At 38.8% G+C, this 18,018-nt stretch overlaps 2 protein-coding genes across 6 annotated transcripts; both read right to left on the bottom strand.

Annotated features, from left to right (window-relative positions):
- mibp (muscle-specific beta 1 integrin binding protein) lies at positions 1 to 2,721 on the bottom strand. Of its 3 annotated transcripts, none has more exons than XM_004085846.5 (8): positions 2,520 to 2,721; positions 1,810 to 1,900; positions 1,438 to 1,486; positions 1,090 to 1,264; positions 729 to 800; positions 543 to 649; positions 291 to 376; positions 1 to 209 (listed from the first exon to the last, which is right to left on the bottom strand). In XM_004085846.5, the coding sequence occupies exons 1-7, from the start codon at positions 2,543 to 2,545 to the stop codon at positions 291 to 293; spliced, it is 606 nt and encodes a 201-aa protein (XP_004085894.1). In that variant the 5' UTR covers positions 2,546 to 2,721; the 3' UTR covers positions 1 to 209. The 3 variants fall into 3 exon arrangements, with proteins under 3 accessions (XP_004085894.1, XP_011492588.1, XP_020556892.1); XM_011494286.4 differs by having other exon boundaries at positions 1 to 206; positions 2,520 to 2,691; XM_020701233.3 differs by lacking the exon at positions 1,438 to 1,486 and having other exon boundaries at positions 2,520 to 2,648.
- Positions 2,722 to 6,692: 3,971 nt separating this feature from the next.
- atcaya (ATCAY kinesin light chain interacting caytaxin a) lies at positions 6,693 to 17,657 on the bottom strand. 3 transcript variants are annotated; one of them, XM_011474583.4, is made up of 13 exons: positions 17,001 to 17,657; positions 15,569 to 15,653; positions 14,109 to 14,167; positions 13,782 to 14,024; positions 11,883 to 12,056; positions 11,701 to 11,803; positions 11,481 to 11,612; positions 11,305 to 11,391; positions 10,153 to 10,251; positions 9,945 to 9,980; positions 9,786 to 9,851; positions 9,618 to 9,680; positions 6,693 to 8,062 (listed from the first exon to the last, which is right to left on the bottom strand). In XM_011474583.4, exons 2-12 carry the CDS (start codon positions 15,643 to 15,645, stop codon positions 9,647 to 9,649), a joined length of 1,110 nt encoding a protein of 369 aa, XP_011472885.1. In that variant the 5' UTR covers positions 15,646 to 15,653; positions 17,001 to 17,657; the 3' UTR covers positions 6,693 to 8,062; positions 9,618 to 9,646. The 3 variants fall into 3 exon arrangements, with proteins under 3 accessions (XP_011472885.1, XP_020558444.1, XP_078802549.1); XM_020702785.3 differs by lacking the exons at positions 15,569 to 15,653; positions 17,001 to 17,657 and adding an exon at positions 14,855 to 15,060; XM_078946423.1 differs by lacking the exons at positions 9,945 to 9,980; positions 10,153 to 10,251.
- Positions 17,658 to 18,018: the final 361 nt, after the last annotated feature.

Below are 18,018 nucleotides of genomic sequence, written 5' to 3'. Positions count from 1 at the left end.
TTTTCACTTGTTTGAAATTTTTTTATTTGCGTTTGGATCCAAACGGTCCGATAAAAGTCAGACAAATATGGAAATGAGAACAAATGTTATGAAATAAAAAACCCAAACAGTAGATAAAAACATAAGTTAACATTTTCAAAATTCTTCATAAAAAGAACAAAAAGATGCTATTTACACGTCCTGTACAGAAGAAGGTCACATTCTTCCTGCTGAGAAACAAACAGGGACTCCGGTTAGACCTCTGCTCGTTTAGGGAGTCTTTGTTTGGGTTAAATCTAGTCCAGACCCACCTATAAACGATTCAGCAGGTTGTTCTGAATATCTTGGTAGACCTGGTTGTAGAGGTCCTCTTTGGATTTCACACCATCCAGATACTCTGCAAACAAAGTGATCCATTTACAGAAAACAGGGACATCCCAACCGTTCCTTCCTGAAAGTTTGCCCAAATGTCTCGTTTTTAACTTTTAGTCAGGAACGTTAACGTCACTGTGCCACAAACGGATCAGAAACGCATTTCCAGGCGTGAAGAAAGTCTGGCGTACCGATGTTTAAGCCGCTGTCCTCCATCTGCCGTCTGTGTTTCTGGTACATGGGCCACACGTGACCATCAAACAGGCCGGGGGGGTCTGGGACGGTGTACTGCCTCGTACTGAGGACGACAATTGACACAAAGTTGGGTCATTTCGATTATCAGGAGAAGTGACAGCAGTCAGTGAAGCGTGGCTCACCTTCTCCTCCTCTTGCAGTCCTCGTAGGGGATGCTGATGTAGTAGCACTTGTCAAAGGCCTCCAGCAGGGGCCTGGCAGGGGGGGCAGATGGTCACATGACTGTAATTACACAACTGTTCCTGCTGCTCTTATCTGCAGCGCTGCAGAGCGTCTGCTAGAACGGAGAGTACAGTCGCTGCAGACACGGTCTTATCTACGACTGCAGGACCGTCTGCAGACTGTGCTGCAGGGGGGGTCAGTCACTAACCAGTGCCAAGCATGTGAAGTTAGCACGTGACTTGGCATCTGCCCCACGGCCCTTTTAATCACGGTTTCTTAATAACGCGTCGCACTGCATTTGACAAAGGAGAGATGACTCACGCGTAGTTGTACAGCAGAAAGCCCTCCACAATCAGGATGTGAACCTGCTCCTCGCTGCTCGCCACGGCCGGCACCGGGGACAGGGCGACCCCATGCGAGCGCGCAAACTTCACCGGGTTCTCCATCCAGCCCTTTATGGTGTTGGTCATGGCTTCCATATCCAACGCTGTGATCACTGATGAACAAACAGGGAGATAAGAGGGCGAACAGAAGATAAGAACACACGGGAGTAAAGAGCGGAGCCGTGAATGATCGTGTGTGTTTGGACGCCAAATGAGGTGCAGGCTGCTGGTTATTGAATGAATGAGGTAAACATGGAGTCACCAGCAGTCCTCAGTGAAATCTTACCGTCCCATTGTTTAAATCCATCCTCCCCGACTTGTATGTGATCGGGTTTCTGAAATAACAGTGACCAATAAAACACTGCTGCAACCTAACAGCTATAAAAAGACGTCACTCGCTAGCTTGAGTTAATAGTCCAAAACAAGGGAGGAATAAAGGCGAGCAGAAATGAGAATGCAGGAAAATACGGGAGTTATGTTAACATAATGATTATGTTGAGGAACAGACGTCAGATGTGAAATCCATAAAGGTTAACACAGAGGCTAAGGTCAAAGACAAAGGGGATGCTAATGTCCTTTTAGCCCAAAGCACAATGAGGGAAAACTGCCCAGCAGCAACTAAACACAATGGAGAAAGCAGGAACTTCACTAAACAAACCTTGAAAAAGTCATCCTGGTGAACAACACAGCAGTTTGGCAAAGTCTTGATCAGTTTGTTGGTCAAAGTGGTTTTACCACCATTTGTGACACTGAAAAAAAGAACATGAATGACATTAAATGATGAATAGTTAGCTTGTTTATTGCAACACTTTTATGTTTACGGCTTGATAATAAAAATGGAGCCATTGTTTGCTTTTCGGTGTCTACAATTGATTTTTTCTTCCTAATAAGTAAAAACCGCATAAATCAAGTTTAAAACATAACTATAATTGGAGGGGCAATAATATCCTAAAAAGGGTCAGATTTATGGTAACAACATATAACGCTTTGTTTTGTTTTCAAAATGATTCTCCCTCCATTTTTAACGCGAGTCACGCGGCGATTTTCGAAAGTCCCGCTCGATTTATGACAACAAACAGACCGGAAGTGACACCGCAGAAAGGCGGGCGGCTGCTGAAAGACTTTAAAAAGTTAATGCCGACTACTGACTAAATTATAATAACAATTTAGAGTCGTTTGGGTTCACATAAAATCAACGTTGGTTGTTTTAATACAGTACAAAAGCACAATGTTGCAACGCTACAATACATGACAAGCTCTACAGTGGGGCTGTTCAAACGGTTTAGTGTTTCTCACACACACACAAGAGTTTATTCACACAAATATGAACACAAAAAAAGATTTAAGTAAAACACGAAACAAACTTACCCGCCAATTCCTATAATGTACTTCATCGCTTCTTTTTCTGTTCCTTTCACCGAGAAAACAAAAACTATCGAAGAAAAAAAACCAAAACTTTAAAGTCCTCCGAGAATAAACTAGTCTTCAGTTTGTTTTAACTCTCACGAGGGTCAACTCGGTTTATATTAGCTGATGTGTGACGTCACGATCACGCACAGAAGGGGCGTTCTCGTGATCGGACAGGGTCCTGTTCATTTTCCGCTCGTGCGACGTGCCTCTCTGCGACAGCCAATCAGATTCGGCACAGTTCCGGTCTTCAGCCAATCACAGCCCACACATTTTTCCACGCTCTCTCGCAGCTGCTGCGGTCTGTTCCCGGTTCCACCTGACGGTTCAGTTTCACGCCACCTTACCGCTGAGGAAACGACTTATGGAAAACTACCTTTGATGGTAGCGCACTGAGACATTGAAGCGGTACACAGAAATACCTTTATACCATGAATATAACAGTTTACTGTAATCCTGTTGATAAACATTAAGTAGCATAACTTGGCCATAGAATGGACAGTATCTCAGAATTACACGTAATAATATTTCATGACAGTACAGCTCAAGTAGTAGTAGCAGTAGTTTCAGTAAGATGGTATAGCAGTACTACACAGACTTCTACTTGCTTTTAAGTATTGCCCAAGTCTTCCAAGTAGGAGTACTCATTCATCCAGACTGACGTAAGTAAAAAGGAGATTAAGTAGAGGTATGGAGACAGTAGGCAGCCATGAATAACATGTATTTACTCAAGTAAGAGTAAATTATCTGTGGTACAAAAGTACTCAAGTACCAGAAACAGTTCTAAAAAATATCTGATTTCTGGTTTAACAGAAAAACATCAAATTAAATGAGAATTTCTTTTTGTAAAGAGACTTTAGTAAAACTTCTGAATAACTAAATAAAATAAAACACATTTTTCTTCCCACTCATTAACAACTGCTAAACCTTTATTGATATAAATGACATCAGAACAGAGCTGCTTGATATTTCTAAACTCTGGTCCACAACATCTCAGGTTCTTAATGGACAATGCGAGACAGTCTATTTAATTTGTCAGGTAACCACAGATAAAAGCAGCAGCATTGTTTTAAAAATGCAATAAGCAAATGTGTGTCTCAAAGATTTCCAAATGCCTCCACATCATCTATGTTGATGTTGGCTGCAGGTTGGTGCTTTATGCGGTTATAAAGACAAAGCTGAATTACAACTTGTCTAAGTTTATACTATATGCCAATACTATTATCATGTATTCCTGGAAGAAAGTACTGTATGCACCTTGCAAAGATGTGCTCTACTAAACATATTAAAAGTGCAGTAAACTAACCTCCAAGAACTTAACTCTTTTAAAAAAGTTAAAATGGCATTTTGGAAAATGTTGACTCCACTACCCAACAACATGTTGAGCTGTCAGCTGTGGGAACATTCATTATGACTCTGTTTGTCCTACAAATACTGACACTGTTCAGTAAAACGTGTTTAGTAAATGTAATCGAAGCATCTTTGTGACGCAGCCGAAGGTCTGATAAAGCTTCTGAACTGGGAAACAAGTTCGGATGTGAGACAGTAAAGATGTGGCCGACCGGTGCTTTTTGCCCCAAATATTTCTGGTGTTTTACATTAAAAATATTTCTGGTGTTTTACATTAAAAATATTTCTGGTGTTTTACATTAAAATATTTCTGGTGTTTTACATTAATAATATTTCTGGTGTTTTACATTAAAATATTTCTGGTGTTTTACATTAAAATATTTCTGGTGTTTTACATTAAAATATTTCTGGTGTTTTACATTAAAATATTTCTGGTGTTTTACATTAAAATATTTCTGGTGTTTTACATTAATAATATTTCTGGTGTTTTACATTAAAATATTTCTGGTGTTTTACATTAAAATATTTCTGGTGTTTTACATTAATAATATTTCTGGTGTTTTACATTAAAATATTTCTGGTGTTTTACATTAAAAATATTTCTGGTGTTTTACATTAAAATATTTCTGGTGTTTTACATTAATAATATTTCTGGTGTTTTACATTAAAAATATTTCTGGTGTTTTACATTAAAATATTTCTGGTGTTTTACATTAAAATATTTCTGGTGTTTTACATTAAAATATTTCTGGTGTTTTACATTAATAATATTTCTGGTGTTTTACATTAAAATATTTCTGGTGTTTTACATTAATAATATTTCTGGTGTTTTACATTAAAATATTTCTGGTGTTTTACATTAATAATATTTCTGGTGTTTTACATTAATAATATTTCTGGTGTTTTACATTAATAATATTTCTGGTGTTTTACATTAATAATATTTCTGGTGTTTTACATTAAAATATTTCTGGTGTTTTACATTAAAATATTTCTGGTGTTTTACATTAATAATATTTCTGGTGTTTTACATTAATAATATTTCTGGTGTTTTACATTAAAATATTTCTGGTGTTTTACATTAATAATATTTCTGGTGTTTTACATTAAAATATTTCTGGTGTTTTACATTAATAATATTTCTGGTGTTTTACATTAATAATATTTCTGGTGTTTTACATTAAAATATTTCTGGTGTTTTACATTAATAATATTTCTGGTGTTTTACATTAATAATATTTCTGGTGTTTTACATTAATAATATTTCTGGTGTTTTACATTAATAATATTTCTGGTGTTTTACATTAAAATATTTCTGGTGTTTTACATTAAAATATTTCTGGTGTTTTACATTAATAATATTTCTGGTGTTTTACATTAATAATATTTCTGGTGTTTTACATTAAAATATTTCTGGTGTTTTACATTAATAATATTTCTGGTGTTTTACATTAATAATATTTCTGGTGTTTTACATTAAAATATTTCTGGTGTTTTACATTAAAATATTTCTGGTGTTTTACATTAATAATATTTCTGGTGTTTTACATTAAAATATTTCTGGTGTTTTACATTAAAATATTTCTGGTGTTTTACATTAAAATATTTCTGGTGTTTTACATTAATAATATTTCTGGTGTTTTACATTAATAATATTTCTGGTGTTTTACATTAAAATATTTCTGGTGTTTTACATTAAAATATTTCTGGTGTTTTACATTAAAATATTTCTGGTGTTTTACATTAATAATATTTCTGGTGTTTTACATTAATAATATTTCTGGTGTTTTACATTAATAATTTTTCTGGTGTTTTACATTAATAATATTTCTGGTGTTTTACATTAAAATATTTCTGGTGTTTTACATTAAAATATTTCTGGTGTTTTACATTAATAATATTTCTGGTGTTTTACATTAAAATATTTCTGGTGTTTTACATTAAAATATTTCTGGTGTTTTACATTAATAATATTTCTGGTGTTTTACATTAATAATATTTCTGGTGTTTTACATTAAAATATTTCTGGTGTTTTACATTAATAATATTTCTGGTGTTTTACATTAAAATATTTCTGGTGTTTTACATTAAAATATTTCTGGTGTTTTACATTAACAGGTAAAGTTTCACTCATTTTTTTATTCAAAGTGATACGTTTTAAATCCAGTTGTCATGACTCAACTTCTTGACGTCACCTGGATAAATGAGAACCAACACAAACCATGCTGCTGATTTTATTGTCACTTGCAGCTATTTATCTTTTATTGTTTCTTATTTTGCCTCTCTTTGTTTCGCTGTGATGATTATTTTTTTCATATGCTACTGTCTGCACCTCCAGGGGAATTGCCCCTCGGGGGTAAATAAAGTTGATTGAATTGACTTGACAAGGTCTACAAAAAACCTTACTACATATTATATAAACTCTTGTATAAAAACTTTTTTCATAACAAATTACAGTTGTAATTGTTGATCTTATCTGCTTTGTTTTAGGTAAAACAAAGGAAATATGCAGACAAGCTATGAACTAAATTAGAATTTAGCTGTCAAAGAAAAGTTTTATTTAGTTGCACTATTCCTGTTTAATTCATGGCATTTAGCATTTGAATTTAGGATTAAAACACATTTAATTCACTTGTTTGTGTACAGGATATGCCATTTCATGTGATTTTACGCTTAAACAAAGTTGAATTAAAGTCACAACTACACATATTCATTTGTAGTAGATGAGCATGTTTTTATGTTTGGGTTCAACAGGCCAAATCAGCAGGAATCAAGAGAAAGGAATAATGGCAGAGACATTTATTGATTCATATTTATCCACCAATGACAGATGAAAAACAAGCAGATAAACCCCTGCAGACTCCTGCAGGGGACACATAGGGGGTGTTTAGCATTAAAAAGGTAGTGCTTTTCAGACATGAAAATGAAAATATTTTATTTTGGGAAGTGCATATTATTCAGTCTTGTGTAAAAATTGCGTAAAACATCAACAAGTAAAGTAAAAAAGAACAAAATAAAAATTCTGACAATGATAAATTACATTTGAAGACATTTCTAATTTCCATTAGGGTTCATCAGGCTGTCAGTGAAACAAAAACAACTTTTTGTTAGTGCAGAGTTTGAGTTAAACAGTGAAATTTGTGAGAAAGAGGAGAAAAAATAGTTTTTTTTCCCCGCTTGACATGGATGGAAGCTGAAATATGCACAGGAATTTCCACAAGCAGCCCAAACCTTAACAAAGGACAGGAATCAACAAAGCAGCTTCTGAACACAAACGATGACTTTCTGTCCTGAAAACTCCCAAATGTTGGATTTGAACCAAAATGTCCAAATCCATAAAAGTAAAGCAGGTGAGAGATTCTTACTTTTGTGATCCACTGCTGCTTATGGAACAGATGCAAACAAAAGCTTGGAAATGCAAAGGGCTTGTTTCTCTAGTTACAGAACTGCTGGATTATAAGGATGTAATGTTTCTTTGCTGTCTTACATTTCATCATGTAAATTTGTTTTTTTTGTATTCACATCCTATGAGAAACAAAATATTAGCTGCTGTTTTATTCCTCAGCAAACGTCCGTTTATGTGGCAGTAATACACAAAATAAAGAAGTATTGCTGACGTTAAGTGTTTTTCTCACAGGTTTTCTGGGTCAAAAAATGCAGAGATGTAATAAAATAAAAAAGGCACATTATAGCAAAACATTCACAGAGCAGACATTCAGAAACTTTATGAACAAAAGCCTAGAAGACATCATGAAATGGCATTTCTGAAAGAAAAAAACAACTTGCATGGTAAACCTCTTCCATATAAGACAAGTTAGGCTAAAACTAGTGGTTGATCTTTTGTGCTTTGGAACACATCAATTTTTGTGCCATCATCTTTAAAATCAAGGGGAAAAAGTGCAACCTTTGTAATTTGATGTTAAAGGACGTAAAAACGATGATTTCATACAAAGAGCTCAGTAGTAATTCAGGTTATGCCTCACATCAGGACCTGAAGGACTGAAGGGAGCAGCGGTTTTCAGCACGATTGTACATTTTCAACGTTGGCATGAAGCCTCTTTAGCAGACAAGGAGACAGAATGGATGCAGTGGAAGCACATTCCTCCAGCTGGATGTCGATAGTGTTTGGAAATGTTAAATGGCGTTCTTGCATCCTGGAGAAACACACAAAAACAGTGTTTTTAGGATAACAGTCTTCTTCCTCTTTCGGCTTCTCCCATCAGGGGTCGCCACAGCGAACAAGTCGCATGGTAAACTTGGCAATGTTTTACGCCGGATGCCCTTCCTGACGCAACCTTCTCAAACCGGGCTTGGAACCGGCACGGAGGTGGAGAAGGGAATAGGGAGCAGCCCGGAGTCGAACCCTGGTTGCACGGACGGAAGGCGCCGCAAACCAGCACGAGCTAAACCGGCTCCGTTTTTAGGATAACAGTGTCAAATATAAAAAAGCTTCAAGTTAAAACGGACGAGCCATTTAACTTGATGGGGCGATTAACTTCAGGCTAGTGTCACGGCTGGCAGAGATGTTCACACAGTGTGAGAACGGAGCAAACTCCACAACAGCCAGCCTCGTCCTGCACCTGAGAGCTGTCAGAGTCAGTAATGGGTTGATGAGGGGTCAGAGGTCAGACGTGATGTTACGTGCAGAACGTGTTCGCCGCAGAGGCTGCAGGGGGGGGGGGGGGGGGGAGGGGGGTGTTGGCGAGGCCGGTCTTTTCACGTGGATCTGTTTGTTCCTTTCAGAAAGCAACTAATGTGTCGCAGGAAACGGCGACAAAGGAGGAGAACAGGCTGGAGAAAGAGCAGAGCCCTTCGTCCAGAGGAGGTTAGTGGAGTTTGAAGCTGCGCCAATTCAACGGTTTAGTTGGTAACGCAGATGGGATGTGGGACGGCTGTGGGGAAACGGCCAGTGCTAAAGAAATTCTAATGAGACGCCAAACACAAGCAGCTGATGGAAAGAAGAAACATCCACATGTGAACAAAGACGCTTTATGCTTAGATTCATTTCAGAAAAGGTGTCTTCAGTTTCTGTCAACTCTGATCAATACTCTGAGTCCACGATAACAAGGCCGTTCCTATATTTCCTCATTACCAATCAATATTGTCTGACAGGGCAAAGTGACCGTGTTGGGATCTACTACTAGTCAATAAACGAGGGGCGTTGGCGCTATTTAGAAGACTATAGACGACCAGTGAAGGAAGGCGCCCAAAAGAGAAGAAATAAATAACTAAAAGCATGGAAAACAAATGTTAACAAAGCATTGCAATAAGCAGAAATACTTTGGTGATCTAACTCTGACTTTATGAAGAGTAAATGCTGTAAAGAAAAGATCTGAAGATTTAAAGCTTTTTGAGTTTTTAAAGATATGTCCCTCTAGACCTGACGGTACAACTCATTATTTAACCTTTTTACTGCTGTTCTATTTTATTTCTATGTTATTGTTTTAATTCTATGCTTTTATCGGGATGATGCTTTTCGGCCCAGGTCTCCTTTGAAAAAGAGATCTCAACTCAAACTGACCTCCTGGTAAAATAAAGGTCAAATTTAAAACAATCATGTTTTAATTTTGAAGTATATCTGGGAGTAGATGAATATTTTCCCAGTACTTGATAGCAAATGAGTGTCATTCAATGTTCAAGCAGAGATGAATCTGGCAGTAGTGTAATGTAGTTCTGATGCTGCACAGATGGAAAAAACACAAAACTTACCTTCATTTTCAAAGAAACTGCAGCTCGACTCATAAGCCTTGATCTACAATCACTGACTTTGGCCTGCAAAACCAGAAGACACACATGTCAAACCTCTAAAATAAGAAAAAGCTAAACCCCCCAAAAAATGCTTTATTTTATGAATTGACACCATATTCCGCCTGATACCTCTCAGACTTTTTGACGGCTTCCTGTTGCGCCGACTGCTTCTGCTGACGCTGCTCCTGCTCCATCCTTCAGTCACAGCAGACACACACAACATTACAACATTAAAACAAGGACATTTCTGCTTATCCCAGCTGTAATGCCTGGTATTTTTAAAATCACCTTTCTCTTTGCGCTTTCATTCGCTCCTCATCAAATCTAAACATAAGAAATACTGCTGTCAGTTCATGTTGAGGGAATTTGCAGTAAAAATGAGGATTTGATTGGATTTGAATAGCATTAGAATAGTTTGTAATATAATCTGATGAGCAGCCAGTTCCGAGCATCAGGAATCTGTCTCTGTCTCCATCTGGTGGTCACAGATACTCACTGCACCACACATTCGGGGACGTGGACGTGCTCCATGGGGACAAGCGCTGCCAGTTCATCCAGACTGTGGACGTACTGGATTTTATTCATGAACTTCACACTGAGGAGGACAGCAGGGAAACGATAGCGGCGGAAGCAACACTCCAATGTGAGTTTATGGATTTTAAAGCCAAATCCAACCAGGAAACAAAGCAGAACATGAAAACAGGAAAGCAAAACGGATATTTTCAATTATGTCACAAAAGTCTCTGTGCCCCTTCAGAAAATTCATATGAATGCAATTGGATATTTTAAAATAGAGACAAAAGAGTAAAAAACAGGTGAGATGCTTTCAGAGTTTTTTAAGCTCTAAAGAAAAGTCAAAAGCCAATTTTACATCAAAGCAACAGTCCCCCCCCCTTATTCTTGAAAACCTGATTATTCTCAAACAAATCATTCATTGGATTTTCTGACTTTGATCTTTTTTTGAAACGCTTTCTGACTTGTTTCTACTAATAGTTGTGTATCCATCCACGTCTGCATTGGCCCCACCCTGACCTCAGTCATTCAGGTCACTGAGGTCACTGGCATCTGGGCAGGGGCTTATATAAGACAGATTGAAACACTCCGTCTGAACAATTTTTGTCTTTAATTTTCAAACTGTGGCATTAAAATAGTCATTTTTGTTCTAATACTTTCCTTTTATTTTGTTTTTAAAACTGAATAAAGTAAAAACTCCTTCAGTGCAGACGAGGCTCGTTTACTGTGTGAAGACTCTGCAGGTCTTTTGGACTTCTTCAACACTTTGTGACACAATGATTCCATGTTGCGTCTTAAACCAAATAGTTTTAATCGTTACTGCAAACATTTCTGATGACCTTCCAGAAATACAGACAGAAAACTGCGCAGCACATTCAGGCTGCTGTGCGAAATATCAACTGAGCTTCAAAAGAGTGTCTGCATCTCATGGGGGGGACCATGGGGGGGCAATGACGCAGACAGAGGAGTAGAGGTGGGCTAGCTGGAACGTGAGATAAGCCATGTTTCCTCACACCCAGCTTCTTCTTTAACACAGAATGTCAGCACTGGGCCATGGTAGCTTTAAGGTTTGGTTCAATCATAAATATGCTTTCAGTTTCTGCAAGTGACTCCAGTTTGAAAGCACGTTTGTTACCTGATGAAAGGTCTGGAAATAGCCAGGACCGTGCGGATGAACCATGTCGGATGAGCGATAACCAGAGACTTCAGGTTCTTCCTCAATCTGCACAAAAGCAATAATAACAGCTTCTCATTTTCAGTACATTGCCCATTTTTCTTACTGTTTTCATCTCAAATTGTCCCTTTTTTAACCTTCTGTCAATCATTTGGTAGCACTTCTTCAGCCAGCTGATCCCAGGCATCTTATTTCGAGGAGTGGCGCCGTTCATGTAGATGATCAGGTAATCTTCGGCCACGAGCATCTCAAGGCTGCTCACCACGTATCTGAGGACAGAAGAGTTACTTTTCCTGAGATTTACAATCAGAACAGAAGATCGATGTCAAAGTGCCAACGTTAGATGGGAAAACGTACAGGAAGAGGTTTTCCATGATGTAGTGATAGTCTGGACAGCTGCTGTCAGGCAGGTAGCAGGCAGAGAACACAATGATAGCATTTAGGCCTTCTCCATAGTAACCTGAAGAGAGAGGCAGTGAGACGACAGGTTCCTCAAATGCTGGCTGACCTGGTGCAGAGCTTTCCTGACTAAAACTGACCTCCGTGTGTGATGACGCGGAGGTAGGGTCTTATGACCTGCATGTCGATACGATGCTCCTGCTCCCCGATGATCACGGTTCTCCACAGCCGCCCGCTGTTTGCATTTCCATCCCCGTCTGCCTCTGCAGACCCGCCGCAGGGACCTGCTTTAGCCGAGGCCACCGGGGCGTCATCTGGACGAGGAGCAAGCACTCTGCATTTCATGACGAATGTCTTTGGCTGACGTGAAAACGTGTCATCTGGAAGACCCTTAAAGGTGACCTTTTGTACACCAATGATGCAGTTTCACTTCTTTAATCTGATGTCTGAGTTGAGTATTTGAATCTGTTTTCAGGAAACAGAGACTGTAGCTGCGCTGGGATGTAAAATTTTACGATTTTCTGTTTTTTTATCCAATTCTGCACGAAGAAAAAAACTGAATTAGAGACAGTTTTCTTCATTGCAGACGGTATAAAGTTTCTGTATATGGATTTGACAGATTTTCTACTTTCTAGCATCATTTATTGACTGTGGATGAAAATGTGTTACTGTCTGTTTTATTAGAATTTTCCTAAATTGATATCTGGAAAAGAGTTTTTTATGAGGTGTAGATTGATATTAACAGTTGAAAAATGAACATAATCCTAAAACTTTTAAGTTCTTTTAGTTCTTAATAGACAGATTAGTCAGCATTGGACTTTCAGAACATGCAGTTGCATGGTTATGAAACCATCTAAATAACAAAACTCAGTGTATCAAACATGAGGATTCTTGTTCAGAATTAGTCATCATCCAAAAAGGGGGGTGCCGCAGGGTTCAGTTTTGGGACCCCTTACATTTATCCTCTATTAATGACTTAGGTCAAAAGTCTCTGAAGCTCACTTGCACTTTTATGCTGATGACTGGTTATTTGGACCGTATTCAGGTCATTGAAAGCTTACAGAAAGCTTTTGTTGCTGTCCAGAACTCAGTTCTTCAGCTTAGTGCTGAGAACTTTAAGCTAATGTTGTTTTCCAATAAAACTTCCCTCCTGATATTCCAGTCACTGCAATCAGTTGTACAAGTATCTTGATGTACTAATTGACAACTCTGTCACTTGGAAAACCTTTTAAAGAAGCAGAAACTTATGTTGAGTATCTCTTATCAAAATAAGTTGTTTCTCTTTTAAAGTAAAAAAAAAAAACATCTTGTAAATGCGACTTTTTTATAATCTCTGCTGGATTGTGGTGATCTTCTTTATGAATGCCTCTTCAGTTCAATTCAGTTTTATTTGTTTAGTCCAAATTCACATCAACAGTCGTCTCGATGGGCTTCGTATCGGTAATTGAAAAGTTAAACATAAAATCAAAAGGATCATGAATACATAGAATTCATTAGGAAAATACTAAAATGAACTAACAAACTGACTAAGCTAAAGTGGACATCCCTGCCCTTAGCCCCCCTCTTCACGGTTCATGAATGGGAACTGTAAACTAGTGGGATAGCCTTCTCTTTCCACTAGGAGGCCGTGCCATTGGTCCATTTTTATTTAGAAATCTTTGTCTGAATTATTACACATCAATGAAAGCTTCACACCCGCCAATCAAACCCTTCAGTTGCTGCTTACTGTCCCATTTGCAGCACAGATTTTAAGGAAAAAACAGTTTGTACTTGCAACTCTAATGGAAACTAACCAAACATAATTAAGTGTCTTGTAGGTCAAGTTCAAAAAAACAGAGAATTCCACTAAAAACTGTCATTGTTTCTCTTCATCACGACTTCACTATTTTTATGTCTAAGTATTTGAATCTTTTTATGTTAAGTTGAAATGTTTTCATTTGAATGATTTTCTGTTGCAACGTTCTAATGTGGATATCCTTATAAAATAAATTCTAATAAGAATAAGGATACCAGGTAGAGATTTCTCTGACTCTGCTCACCTTCCCACTCCAGGTCGTTGCCGTTGGTGATGAACTCCAGCGAGTCCGTTTCATCTGGTGTATCAATGTCGTCCACATTTATGTCCAAGTCATCTGGGGTGTCCAGGAAGTCATCTGACAGCAGAGAGCCTTCACTTTGGTCCAAGGACAGGTTCATCTCCGGGGCGACCAGTGTGCGTCGCTTGCGGTGACTTGAGGACACGCCTCCTCCAGGTGGAGTCACGTGCAGGGAGCCAGGAGGAGCTGCAGGGAGACACCAAGAGGAGCTGCTTTAGTCCATGCAATGTGGGAGCAGAAGGTTGTGTTTGAGGACAGTTGGAGACGTACAGACTCTGTTGTCTGTGAGTCCACAAGAGGGATCCATGTCTCCGTACTCAGGTAGAGGTCTGGAAAGAAAGACAACCCACAGGTGAGGTTCCAGGTGTGTGCAGGTCTAAAGCTGTGGCCTCATTTTGAGGAACCTGGTGGACACGACTCTTTTACACTAAAGATACAAATGTGAATGAGACGGATGGAAGTGGTTTTTAATTTCCTCCTTTGGTGAAGAGGAGGAGCAGAGATTTAGTAATAGGTCACATGATTTAGACGAAGAAGGGTGGACTAGGGGGTGGAGGGAAAATGAAAAGAAAGAAACAGTGAACTGAACAGCATCTTTGTTTTCCTTGAAATTTGATGCTTTTGGAATTTTATTAAAAAACAAAACAAATGTCTTTGTTCTTAACCTGCCTGAGTCACATACATTTTTATCAGTATTATTATCAGTGTTATTAAATATATCAGTATTATTATCAGTATATTTGTCAAAACAATAAAAACATTCCTGCAGACAATACTTTGAAAAGAGACTGCAGTGTCTTTCCCTGTAAATAACAGCCAGACATCACTATTTTGTGTGACTATAGACTGAAAGAAATCTGTGCGGGTTTGACTCAACTCCCCAGGGCTGAGGGCTGCTGGAAGATTTTCTTTTTTTAAAAGCATCTCCTTCTCCTGCATTGTGAAACTTTGACAAACATCAAAGAGGATCTGTTTTGAATCCTCATCATTTTATCTGCAGACTGGAAACATCTTACCTCCTTTTTAGATCACAGGGCTGCTTCACTGAGCGACGATGCAAAGTCCTCCTGTAACCTGACTAACCTCCTGCTCTCGTTCTGCTAAGTCACTCCTCTTCATCAGAGCGTCCTTTTCTGTTTTGCTGCCGTCTCTGTCTGCGTTTAGGCTAAGGGTTCCACCATTTTCCTGAATGGTGGTGTTGATGGGAGACTGCTGATGCATCACATGACGCAGGCTGAGCTGCACCTGCTCCCTGCTTCCTGCCTCCTCATTTGATGAGGATGGAGGGAAGACGAGGGAGGAAGGACCCAGGTTGGGTGATCATCCCACTCACTTCCCTTTTTTGTCCACAAAGCTTTCCATCTCACTGACTGCACACTGTTTACCCAGAAGATGTATATTATTATAGCAAAGATCTGCAGTTTGCTTTGTCCTCTAGTTTTAAGAGCCGTGAGTCTTTCATCAGCTTTCATAATGCCAGATACATTTTTGAGGTCAACCTGATCTAAAGAAATTAACAAATTAAACAAAAATAAAATGTTTGCTGACTAAGAATTAGGTATTGTCACATCCAAGATATAAGCCTGTATAAGCACAACATATTCACGGTAAACATCCAGGAACAAATGCCATATTGTTGGTTCAAAACATGCAACTCCACAGAAACGGACAATGATGCAGCATTTTCAGATCATTTAGGAGACAGAAAGACGGAGACATGAAAGTCCAACCTGGGGAAGTCTTCATCCTGCCACTCATCCTTCACTTCCATGTTCTCCATTCGCAGAGTGGCCTCCGTGGTGCCCATCTGTGGGCCTGGGGGGCAGAAAGACATTTGATAAGCATTTACAGGAGGAACGGGCAGCAGTGGCAAACAGGCAACCGTGTGGCGACACAGCTGGGACACAGCAAAAATGAAGAGTCATCACTGAGAGGAGATTTAAACCAAATAATCTGCTCTTTGATTCTTATTTAAAGGGTGAAATGACCAAAAGTCAGGTGGTCTTCAGCTTCCTGCTCTGGGGAGTCCGTGTGACAGGCTTGTGACTTATTACGACTGAGCTAATTGTCTGGGCTCCGTTTTTCTCCAAGTCAAGTATTACTAAAAACAATCCCAGAGTGGAATTCCAGGGGGCGGTGTAGAGATTGACATTCCAGATTAATCCTCCTTCACTGCACTGTAATCCTGCCACACTGCAACCCGTTTGATCTTCATTCGTACTGATGGTCGAAGTCACAACAGAGAAAGTTCCCTTTAAAAGTCTGTGTTCACCCAAAAGAAAAAGAAAAGCAACTGAAAAAGCTCATTCTGGAAAAGGGAAAAGCAAAGAGAGTGTGAGAATAATCTGGATCACAGTTATAGTCTTTTTACCAAGGTGTGTTTCATAAGTCTGACTGCAGCAGTGAAGTAAACACTAGAAGTGTTCAAAAGTCATTCTTAAAGTTCAATGAGATTGATCACTGCAAAGCTCAGTTTAATATTAACATATGTACTCAGAGGGAAGTGGAAACGTATCATTTTTAAATGTGTGCTTTTATCCTCGTTTGGGGACCTTGAGTTCAGAGAAAGACGCCAAACAAAACCATCATCGTTATTAATTTTTACAGTTATGGTTGGAAGTCTGGATGATAGTCCCATCTCGAACCAAATAAACAAAATATGTATATGTGTGTTAATGCCTTAAGTGATCATGCATCCTGCTCTGACTACCAGACGTTTCTATCCGCTCTGCCTTTTGACAGATAAAAAAAACATCCTTTGAATAAAATGGTCTGGGACGTTTATTCAGCTGTAAAATATAGAAACCCAAGCAAACAATCTCTTAAAGTGACAAAGTCACACAGAATGGCTGCAGCGTCAACATGCACAAAAGGCAGAGACACAAAACCAGGATCTGCTTGCATTTCTCAATGACTTACAATGCTTTCAAGCACCTACAGAACAATCTGCACTAGCTTTCTGTTAGAAAATATCTAAATTTAAAAATGTATTGTTTTCTCTCAAATCAAAAATGTGCTGCACCTCTCCAAGCCATTAAAACAGCTCCACAACCTTTCTAGGTCACCTCAAGTAGGACGACCACTGGAGATTTTGCATGCTAATGGACGGGGATGGAGCACGGCGTACAAAGCCAAGGATGTAAAGTCAGCTTCTATACTCACGTGAGCAACACAAGATCCCCTCAGATTCAGTCTCTGAGGCGTGCCTGCGTAATCGTGTCTCTCCTCTGCAGTCTCAGATGCAAGGATTTGACGGAAGAAAGTCCCAATCCCCCACATGCACGCTCAAACCAGTGTGAATTCCCTCCTCTTTCTCTTTTGTGAATCCATGCACACACTCAAATATGCTCATGCACAGACACAGCGTCCTCAGTGTCAGCAGCTTAGCCAGCCGCAGGTGTTTGAAGACAGGAGGAACCTCTGTTCTGGCGTCCCCCTCCCCTCCTCTGGCCACGGCCACCTTTGGTGTGGGAAAGATTTTCAGTGAAGACAGTCTGCCTCTCAAAATCTTCTTCCAACAACCAGGACACAAAATCCCTTTATGAGGAATGCATCCGCTCTGGCAGTCATCTCCCGTCTAGTCCCCTTCATAATCTGGATCCATACATCCTTTTTCCCCTTACACTGAGATCATTTTCTGGATCCAAAACTAAAAGCAAAAATTGTGCATATTCCTGCAAGCAACTTGAGAAAAATGAGCGTTAGTCTCTGAGTTGAAGCCTGTGGGTAATCCTGTTGCTGTATTCAGTGGACGTTTATGTGGCTGCTGTTTCCTGGCAACAGCATTTCTCTCCATCAGAGCCCCTGTGCTCCCTCTCTGTCTCTTTGCCCTTGGCTCTTTCATACCACCGTCTCCAGTTTGAATTATTCAATCACTTGACTTGTATTCAGCCAATAGAATCTAACATATGTTGCAGTGGCAATGCTCCAAAAACACCCATTTATATGCAGATTTTTATATGTAGACACCCCTTTAAATTCCTCACGATTTCATATGGATATTAGGTAAGAAAAATTAAATACGTGAAATAAAAAAAGGTAAAACAGATTCTTTATCTAACACATTATCATAATAATAATAATAATAATAATAATAATAATAATAATAATAATAATTATTATTATTATTATTATTATTATTATTAGCATTATTATTATTATTATTATTAGCATTATTATT

The sequence above is a fragment of the Oryzias latipes genome, chromosome 4 (genome assembly GCF_053564925.1).
Source record: "Oryzias latipes strain Hd-rR chromosome 4, Olatipes_Hd-rR_3.1".
Lineage (NCBI taxonomy): Eukaryota > Metazoa > Chordata > Actinopteri > Beloniformes > Adrianichthyidae > Oryzias > Oryzias latipes.
The sequence above is the reverse complement of the archived record's forward strand: the minus strand, read 5'-3'. Positions and strand labels throughout refer to the sequence as shown.